At 35.2% G+C, this 10,579-nt stretch overlaps 1 protein-coding gene across 1 annotated transcript in view; it reads right to left on the bottom strand.

Moving 5' to 3' along the window:
* NEK1 (NIMA related kinase 1) overlaps positions 1–10,579 on the bottom strand; it is a 203,017-nt gene that overhangs the window by 68,075 nt on the left and 124,363 nt on the right. Inside the window, exon 27 of the mRNA XM_017863295.1 lies at positions 2,921–3,073. Within this exon, the coding sequence (XP_017718784.1) occupies positions 2,921–3,073 (153 nt within the window). The remainder of the gene's footprint in view (positions 1–2,920; positions 3,074–10,579) is intronic.

Raw genomic sequence — 10,579 nt, 5'->3', positions numbered from 1 at the left:
AAAAAAAAAGCTTGTGCAGAGAAACTCTCATTTTTAAAAAACCATCAGATCTCACTGAGATCCATTCACTATCATGAGAATAGCATGGGAAAGACCTGTCCCCATAATTCAGGCATCTCCCACCAGGTTCCTCTCACAACACGTGGGAATCATGGGAGCTACAAGATGAGATTTGGGTGGGGATAAAGAGCCAAACCATATCACTATGAATCCAAAACTCCTCTAAGAAAAGGGTTTTAAAAAAAAAAAAAAAAAAAGACACACTATGTACTGTACTAGAAAAGTAAACTCAATGCCAAAACATATTTTAAGAAAATGACTAGACTTTAAGTAAAAAGAAAGATACACTTTGAGCATCCAAGCAAAAAGACCAAATCACTTATAAGGTAAAGAAAATAAAACTGCCATCAGACTTTCTGTAGCAATGTTTTATGCCAGAACATAATTAAATTATATATTAAAGACAGTCAAGGAAAAAAAGTAAGCCAAGGATTTTATATGTGGCCAAATCAACCCTCACAAATACAGTCATAAGACAAACTGTTATGAAAATGGAAAATCTATGAGTGTAGTGTTCACACAAGTTCTTCCTAAGGAATCTATTACAAAAAGAGTTTCAAGCAATCAGAATGACTAAAGAGACATTGACATAAGAATTGGAAGACTAAAACAAAGAACACCAAGGATCTTTCATGTTTCTCATTTAATACACAAAACAAGCCTCGATAGTAGTGTTTCCATTCTACACATGTAGGAAATGAATGCCACAGTCAGAGGAACTTATTCATGGTTGCTGAGCAAGTAATGAAGCCAGGATTGGAACCAAAGCCCATTCTCTTTCCACCACATGAAGCTACCCCCACATACACGAGCTAAACCCTTGTCTCTGCATATACTAGAATAGCATATTGCCTGGAATTTCGTTCTCCCCATTATCTACTTAATGAGTTATTTGAAAAAAAAATCTTTGATACACCCAAAAATCACTTATTCCCTGTGGCTTTCCTTTATCCAAAAGGGCCATATATAGTCATTAATAAAATTGTATGGTACTGATAAAGAAAAGCCACCTCATCTGTGGCCCCAAAATCGCTTATTGTCTTGTGGCTTTCCCTTACCCAAAAGGGCCATATGTATTATCATTAATAAAGGCATATAGTACTGATAAAGTAAAGCCACCTCAGCTGTGGCCCCAGAGCATTTCACATACAACATCTGTAACACAGATTTTGCCACACGTGCTTTCGATGATGGTAAAAACTGTCACTTCTTTGGCTTAAAATCCCAATACAGAGCATATTCTTCCCAGTAAATGTATTTGGGAGAAAAAGAAGAGGGCAGATAACAGGTCTGGGATATCTTTCTTGACTATACAAGATAAAGTTAATTACTTAAATATCTCTGCATTTATTCTGAACTTTGTGGGTACTTTTTATTCTTGTCCTTTTCACGCAGTGTTATTATTTGTTTTCATTTTTGTCTGTCCTCTGAGAGCAAGAATGATCTTTTCTTCCTTTATAGCTTACCATCTATCATAAAATAGTGAACGCAACTAAGAAGTGTTCAAAAAACAGTTGGTGATTGAATAAAGAGAAATCATAAAATAAGTTATTTCTCAGTTCCAATTCTGTGCAGACGGACTATGATGAATACGAAGAATAAAAGCCCAATTTTTATGTGGTTTAAGTATTACTGTACACCAAATTGCACATATTTAAGCAACAGAATTTTACATCAGAGGAATCAGAATCTAATATTTTAAAAGTAATAGTGTTAATGAGCATCAGCGTATTATAGAACTTTCAGACTACAAAAAAATCTGAATTTTTTTTCTCATTTTTTTCCAGAGAGTTTTGCACTGCAGGGTAAAATTATTATAATTATTTTTTAAAATGTTAGAGCCTGAAGGCATTTTTGTCTTGAATAAAGCCTGGAACGTTTTGAAAACAGGCTCAGAGTAAGTTACTAGTATTTTTAATTAGTATTTGGCATACAACTGCACAATTTCCTTATACGAGAGTGTGAACAAATTAATTACAAACATACACACTTTTTGCCTTTTTTGCAGATGACTGTATGTATTTCTCAATTCAAATTGTTTTCCCCCTTTAATATTAAAGAAAATAACAGAATTATTAGCAGCCTACTTTTGTCACTTCATAACACGTGTATAGGTTCATTTCACTGGCTAATTCTCAGCATCTGGCTAATTCCATTATTGAACATATCAATAGTGTCATCTCCTAGGTTATTTTTCCACCAGCTCCGGATATGAGTTAAGGGGAGACAGAGAACAAGAGAGAGAGACAGAGAAGAAAAGAGAGCACAAAAGTGCAACACACATCCCTGCCTAGACACAACTTCTAAAAAGAGGAAAAGTACACTCCACTTTCTCAACATTTAAACAAGCTGTTTAATCTGAAAACACCTGTTTCATACATAGACACTCTTCTTGATGCATAGCTGTAATACCAAAGGCCACAAAACTGATGGATCAGGAATATTTCCTCCTGCCTCATGACAACTCTCCTTCCCCAGTCCTATAATTAATAATGTCTATCACACTTACTGAAATACCTTTTAGTCAATCTAATTCTTGAATCCATATCAAAACAGATATACTTAATCTCAATGCATTTCTCCTATATCTGTTTTCATGTAAAACATCTTTCTGACTTTTCCAACTCCACCCAAAAACACCTCCTCTTCCTTTTAGATTCCATCCAGGTCTATCAGGTCAAAACTCAAGACTACCATTTGGACAGTACCCCTAGAAAATACAATCATTCTCAATCTAATTAAAAAATCATTAGAACAGAAAGATAATTAAAAATAATTCACTTAAAATGGAAACAAAACACATACTTAGATTTTTAATAATATTATTTCTAGTGTAGAAAAACTACTAGTTTCTCCTTACCACTTCTAATAGTTGTATTTTCTAATAGTTCTGTCTGAAGTTGTAGTTCAGCTTCTCCAAGTATCTTTAGAACAGAATCTGTGGGACTTTTCCCCCAGGCTCTTCTTGGAGATCCATTAGGATCTAATTTAATAACTTCTCCCACTGTATGTCCTATAAGAAAAAGATACAAAGAAACAATTTTCAGTAACAGTATAACAATACTGCATGGTAAGGCAGATTTTGGGTCTTTTATCCAATTGAGTGGCTCATGAGGAAAAAAGGTTATATCACAAAGACTTTCAGGGAAAGAATGATGAATAATGGCGAGAACAGAAGCAAATGAAACTAGCAATAAAAACGTATCTATAATTGCCTTTTAGAATATGAATTAAATTCTAGTTTTGGGGAATATAAAAATAAGAAAAAAACCATAAATTAATACAGGCTGAGTATCTCTTATCTGAAATGCTTTGGACCAGAAGTGATTTAAATTCTGAATTTTTTTCAGACTTTGAAATATGTGCATATACATAATGAGATATCTTGTTGATGGGACCAAAGTCTAAACGTGAAATTCATTTGCTTGTTTTTTAAGAGATAGAGTCTCACTATGTTGTCCAGGCTAGTCTTGGACTCCTGGGCTCAAGTGATCCTCCCACCTTGGCTTCCCAAAGTGCTGGGATTATAGGTGTGAACCACCAAACCTGGCCTCATTTATGTTTTACATCCATCTTACACACATAGACTAGAGGTAATTTTATATAATACTTTAAATAATTTTGTGAATAAAACAAAGTTTGTATACACAGAACCATCAGAAAGCAATAGTGTCACTGAATTGGTCACCCATGTGGGCCCTCTGTGGTTGTCTGGCATCACCATCATTCCTGACTGTGAGTTTATATGCTGCTAATAAGCAATCATTTTCTTACACTTGTTCATACAAAAATACTTCATAGTTAAAAAAATAGAGACATACATTATGGTGAAAAAATGTGTTTAAGATAACTAAGCAGCACAGTATTATCACCAGAATACCTGTGAGCTGTTAAGAAACAGCAGGCTTTTAATCTCCACCCATGAAACTGGATTTTGATTAAAAGGTTACTCTAGACTGTCTTTCATTTTACTGGCAAAAAGAAATATCAGAAGCAGCTGAGGGATCAGAAAGGGATCCGAAGGAATGAGAAGGTATTCTATCATATAGCTTTTTTAAATGGCTGGAGGGTCTTTTTGTCCTTGGGGATGCTAAATAAACCATGTGTTGTGTACCTGCACTTTGATTTTGACACATCACATGGGGTCACATTGTGGGGGTGTTACACTGGTACTCAAAAGTTTCAGATTTGGGGGCATTTTGGATTTCAGATTTTGGATTAGGAATGCTCAACCTGTATTATGTTTCTATAAAATCTTTATGTGAAAAAATAGAAAAAACTAAGATAAGTACATAACAATTTGGGGGGAATATAAAAATAGAAGAAACAGAAATCAGTATTTCATTTCTATATATTTAACAAAAAAAAGGAAACAAATCTTAAAATAAACACATATATGGTTTAAAAAATAGAGAAAAGTATTTCTAAGAAAATTTGTCCTGGTTTATTTATCATAAGTAGGCAAACAACTGCTACTTCCCTATTGACAATAATAATTTGGGGTAAACCATTTTAATAAAATGTATCAAAACAAAATGTAAAAATTATATACTGAAGTTTGAGTATTTAGAATATTTGGTAATAATATATGAAGTATACAGGTACCTAGTAGTAACATACAGGATATAATATTATATATTATGAGGCATAAGGTATATAGACATTCAATGGTAACCTAACACATTTTGACACAGTTAATATACCAGTTCCATGAAAGTACATGCAAATCAGCAGATAATAATTAGTTTTGTACAGCCAAAATGATTACCAAGAGGAATTTCTTAAAGGATGGTGAAAACAGAGTAGAGAACTCAGATATAGACCCATAACTTACAATCACTGATGTTTGACAAATGTGCCAAAGCAATTCAAAAGGGGGAAAAGTTCTAACAAACAGAACTGGGATAACTAAATGTCCATAAGAGAAACCCTCCTGTCCACCCCTCCACTGGAATTTAACCCCTTCAATGCAGGCAGCGAAAACAGAGGTGGAGTCAATGGTCTCTCTGAGCTGAGGAGGAGGTGGAAATGGGAGTCTAGGAAGGCCAAAGTGACTAGTGTTTGCAAGATAAGAGTACTGAAGAGTAATAAGTTTCACAGAGAGAGAGAACTCAGGAAAATTGTAAAAAGCCCCTTTGAGTCTTTACCTGAGTACTGATCAGCATATCAGTACATAATGTGTAAAGAAATTTTAGAGAAAGTTTAGAGAAAAGACCACTCAATAGAAGCAGAGGTAACAATACTTCGAGTTCACACAGCGCCAGAAAGAGTTCCTATTCCCATAAGCCAAAAAAAATTGATTTATAATTCACAAAGTACAAGGCAGATTATTCAGAAAGGCTGTTGATGCAGAAAAGGTAAAAGATTAGCCATATACTAATGCATAGTAATACTAATAAATACTAATAATATAGATTGCTGCTCTGTTCCAGCTAACAAAGCTTAAAAGCAAGACTTGAAAGAGCCAAGCTATGCACAGGTAACTAAATTGTGTCCAAGAATAAAGATCAAGAATATTTATAGAAATACAAAAATACATAGCACAAATATTAAAATTCACAACGTTTGGCTGCCCCCAAAAAATTATCAAGCATGCACAGAAACAGAATATTAACTATAAAAAAGGAGGAAAAAATCACTGAATCCAATCCAACCCCATAATTACAGAGATGATGTAACTAGTAGACAATGACATTTATAACTGCCATTATAACTGAATTCCATATGTTCAACAAGCTAGAGAGAAGACTGATCATGATAGAGGTAAAGAAAACATTAATAAGATCCATACTGAACTTGTCCAAATGAAGTTCATATAAATGAACCTGTCCATTGAACTCGTCCATTCATACTGGACACAGAAAAACAAAATAGAAAAAATAATGGCCACGAGTTTTTCAAGTTTGATGAAAACTATAAACTCATAAATCCAAGATGCTCAACAAAACCCAAGCAAAAGAAACATGATGAAAGTGACATCAAGGCACATTATAATCAAATTCACTGAAACCAAGTCTACAGGGAAAAATCTGAGGAGTTCAGAGAAAAAAGACACAGAGGAATAAAACTAAAAATGAGGGTAACAGAAGACTTCTCACCACAAGTAATGTGCGTAAGATGACAGTGGAGCAGCATCATTAAAGCACCACAAGAAAAACATTTCAATTTAGAATTCTATGTCTCAGAAAAATTATCTTTGCAAAAGGAAGGCTAAATAAAATAAAACTTTTACAGACATTTTATGTCTTTAAAATAAAACGTTTACAGACATACAAATGTTGAAAGAATCACCAGCAGGACTGTACCACAAAAAATCTCAAAGGAAGCCCTTTAGGCAAAAGAAAAATGATACAAAATAGATACCTTCTACACAAAAGAAATGAGAACGACATGGGTAGACACAAAATAGTTTTTTCTTATTATTTAAATCCTTTTAAAGAATAAATGACTATGCTGTATTATGGGATTTATAGCATTAAAACAATAGCACCAAAGGTTGGGAGGGAACAAATGTAAGTACAGGTGACCCTCGAACAAAGTTTTGAAATGCCGGGGTTCACTTATAAACAAATTTTCTTCCATCTATGCCACCCCTCATACACCAAGACCAATCCCCCGCTTCCTCCTCTTCAGCCTACTCAATGCGAAGATGATGCCGATGAAGGATTTTATGATGATCCATTTCCACTTAATAAATAGTAAATATATTTTCTCGTTCTTATCATTCCTTTAGTAACATTTTCTTTTCTCTCGCTTCCTTTGTTATAAGAATATAGTATATACCGGGCGCGGTGGCTCACGCCTGTAATCCCAGCACTTTGGGAGGCTAAGGCGGGCGGATCACAAGGTCAGGAGATCGAGACCATCCTGGCTAACATGGTGAAACCCCGTCTCTACTAAAATACAAAAGTTAGCCGGGTGCGGTGGTGGGCGCCTGTAGTCCCAGCTACCCGGGAGGCTGAGGCAGGAGAATGGCATGAACCCGGGAGGCGGAGCTTGCAGTGAGCTGAGATCCGGCCACTGCACTCCAGCCTGGTGGACAGAGTAAGACTCCGTCTCAAAAAAAAAAAAAGAATATAGTATATAATACATATAACATGTAAAATATGTGTTACTTGGCTTTATGTTATTGATAAGGCTTCTGGTCAACAGTAGGCTATTACTAGTTACATTTTGGGGGAGTTAAGAGTTACACGCGGATTTTTGACTACATGGGGGGTTCAACACCGCCTAACCCCCATACTATTCAAGGGTCAACTGTATATTATTATAATATTCTTATACCATATATGAAGTATAACTCAATTGAAGATACGCTGTGCCAAGATAATACACTATAAACTCTGAAGCAAACACTGAAATAACAATGAGCTATAGCTAATAATTCAACAACAGAGGTAAATGGAATAATAAAAAATAACTAACTCCAAATAATGCAAAACAGGAGGAAAAAGGAAAGAAAGCACACATGAGGCAAACAAAAAACAAATAGAAAAATGGTACACAGGCAGTCCCTGACTTTTGATGGTTTGACTTAAGATTTTACAACTTTACAACGGGTGTATTAGACTGTAATCCCATTGTAAATTAAGGAGCATCTGGATTTAAATCCAATCACATTAATAATCACATTAAATGTAAATGATCTAAACATACCAGTTAAGGTTATAAGAGTGGATTAAAAAATGAATTTAACAATATGCTGCCCACAAGAAACCCACATTAAATATAAAGACACATACAGATTAAGAGGGAAAAAAGGATAAAGATATACCAGGCTAACACTGAGCAAAACAAAGTGGGAGTAACCATATCAATGTCAAGCAAAGAAAACTTTTAATAAAGCAAAGATTTTTTAAAAAGGAAAAGGCTATTAATAATTACCACACAGATGAATCTCAAAAATCATTATGCTTTCAGCCAGAGGTGAGATATTAGGGGAAAAACATCATTATGCTTGAGTGAAAGAAGCCAGACACAAAAGAATACAAACTGTCAGAGTCTTTTTATATGATATTCTAGAAAAGGAACATTTAATCTAAGGTAGAAAAAAAATTCAGAAAAAGTTGCCTCTGGGAGGATAAGAACAGATAATGACTAGGCAGGGGCAAACTTTCTGGGGTGATGTTAATGTTCTATATCTTGATGGCTTATTTTGCAGCTCCCAGCATTTGTTAAAACCCAGCAAATATACATTTGCAATGTGTGCATTTCATTGCATGTAAATTTAACATAAAGGAAAAAACAAACATTGAACTCTAATAATTATATGCTGTGAAATACTTAGGGCAAAGTATACCAATGTCTGCAATTTCCTCTGAATTGCATGAAACAATGACAAACCAATTGATGGTTTTGGTATCAGGAAGATGCTGGCCTTATAAAATGAGTTAGGGAGGAGTCCCTCTTTTTCTAATGTTTGGAATAGTTTCAGAAGGAATGGTACCAGCTCCTCTGTACCTCTGGTAGTATTCGGCGGTGAATCCGTCTGGTCCTGGACTTTTTTTGATTGGTAGGCTATTAATTACTGCCTGAATTTCAGAACTTGTTATTGGTCTATTTTCAGGGATTCGACTTCTTCCCGATTTAGTCTTGGGAGGGTGTATATGTGCAGGAATGTAACTATTTCTTCTAGATTTACTAGTTTATTTGCATAGAGGTGTTCACAGTATTCTCTGATGGTAGTCTGTATTTCTGTGGGATCAGTGGTGATATCCCCTTTATCATTTTTTATTGTGTCTATTTGATTCTTCTTATTAGTCTGGCTAGCCATCTATCCATTTTGTTAATCTTTTCAAAAAACCAGCTCCTGGATTCACTGATTTTTTTTTTTTTTTGAAGGGCTTTTCAAGTCTCTATCTTCTTTCGGTTCTGCTCTGATCTTAGTTATTTCTTGTCTTCTGCCAGTTTTTGAATTTGTTTGCTCTTGCTTCTCTAGTTCTTTTAATTGTGATGTTAGTGTGTCAATTTTAGGTCTTTCCCACTTTCTTCTGTGGGCATTTAGTGCTATAAATTTCCCTCTAAACACTGCTTTAGCCATGTCCCAGAGATTCTGGTACATTGTGTCTTTATTCTCATTGGTTTCAAAGAACTTATTTATTTCTGCCTTAATTTCATTATTTGCCCAGTAGTCATTCAGGAGCAGGTTGTTCAGTTTCCATGTAGTTGTGTGGTTTTGAGTGAGTTTCTTAATCCTCACTTCTAATTTGATTGCACTGTGGTCTGACAGACTGTTTGTTATGATTTCCATTCTTTTGCATTTGCTGAAGAGTGCTTTACTTCCAATTCTGTGGTCAATTTTAGAATAAGTGCTATGTGGTGCTGAGAAGAATGTATATTCTGTTGATTTGGGGTGGAGAGTTCTGTAGATGTCTATTAGGTCTGCTTGGTGCAGAGTTGAGTTCAAGTCCTGAATANTTTTTTTTTTTTTTTTTTGGCTTTCCATTTGCTTGGTAAATATTCTTCCATTGCTTTATTTTGAGCTTATGTGTGTCCTTGCACATGAGATGGGTCTCCTTAATACAGCTCACTGATGGGTCTTGACTCTATTCAATTTGCCAGTCCGTGTCTTTTAATTGGGACATTTAGCCCATTTACATTTAAGGTTAATATTGATATGTGTGAATTTGATCCTGTCATATGATGCTAGCTGGTTACTCTGCCCATTAGTTGATGTAGTTTCTTCATAGTGTCGACAGTCTTTACATTTTGGTATGCTCTTGCAGTGGCTGGTACTGGTTTTTCCTTTCCAAGTTTAGTGCTTCCTTCACAAGCTCTTGTAAAGCAGGCCTGGGGATGACAAAATCCCTTAGCATTTGCTTGTCTGTAAAGGATTTTTTTTTTGCCTATAAAGCTTAGTTTGGCTGGATATGAAATTTTGGGTTGAAAATTCTTTTCTTTAAGAATGTTGAATATTGGCCCCCACTCTCTTCTGGCTTGTAGAGTTTCTGCTGTTAGTCTGATGGGCTTCCCTTTGTGGGTAACCTGAACTTTCTCTTTGGGTGCCCTAAATATTTTTTCCTTCATTTCAACCTTAGGAATCTAATGATTATGTGTCTTGGGGTTGCTCTTTGCAGGGAGTATCTTTGTTGCATTCTCTATATTTCCTGAATTTGAATGTTGGTCTGCCTTGCTAGGTTGGGGAATTCTCCTGGATAATATCTTGAAGTGTGTTTTCTAACTTGGTTCCATTCTCCCTGTCACTTTCAGGTATACCAATCAAATGTAGGTTTGGTCTTTTCACATAGTCCCATATTTCTTGGAGGCTCTGTTCGTTCCTTTTCATTCTTTTTTCTCTAATCTTGTCTTCACTCTTTATTTCATTAGGTTGATCTTCAATCTCTGATATCCTTTATTCTACTTGATCAATTTAGCTATTGATACTTGTGTATGCTTCACGAAGTTCTTGTGCTGTGTTTTTCAGCTCCATCAGGTCATTTATGTTGTTCTCATAACTGGTTATTCTAGTGATAGTTCCCGTAACTTTTTATCAAGGTTCTTGGCTTCCTTGCATTGGGTT

Source organism: Rhinopithecus bieti, unplaced genomic scaffold, assembly GCF_001698545.2.
Source record: "Rhinopithecus bieti isolate Rb0 unplaced genomic scaffold, ASM169854v2 scaffold_66246, whole genome shotgun sequence".
NCBI lineage: Eukaryota > Metazoa > Chordata > Mammalia > Primates > Cercopithecidae > Rhinopithecus > Rhinopithecus bieti.
This window is presented reverse-complemented; position numbering and strand designations above follow the sequence as displayed.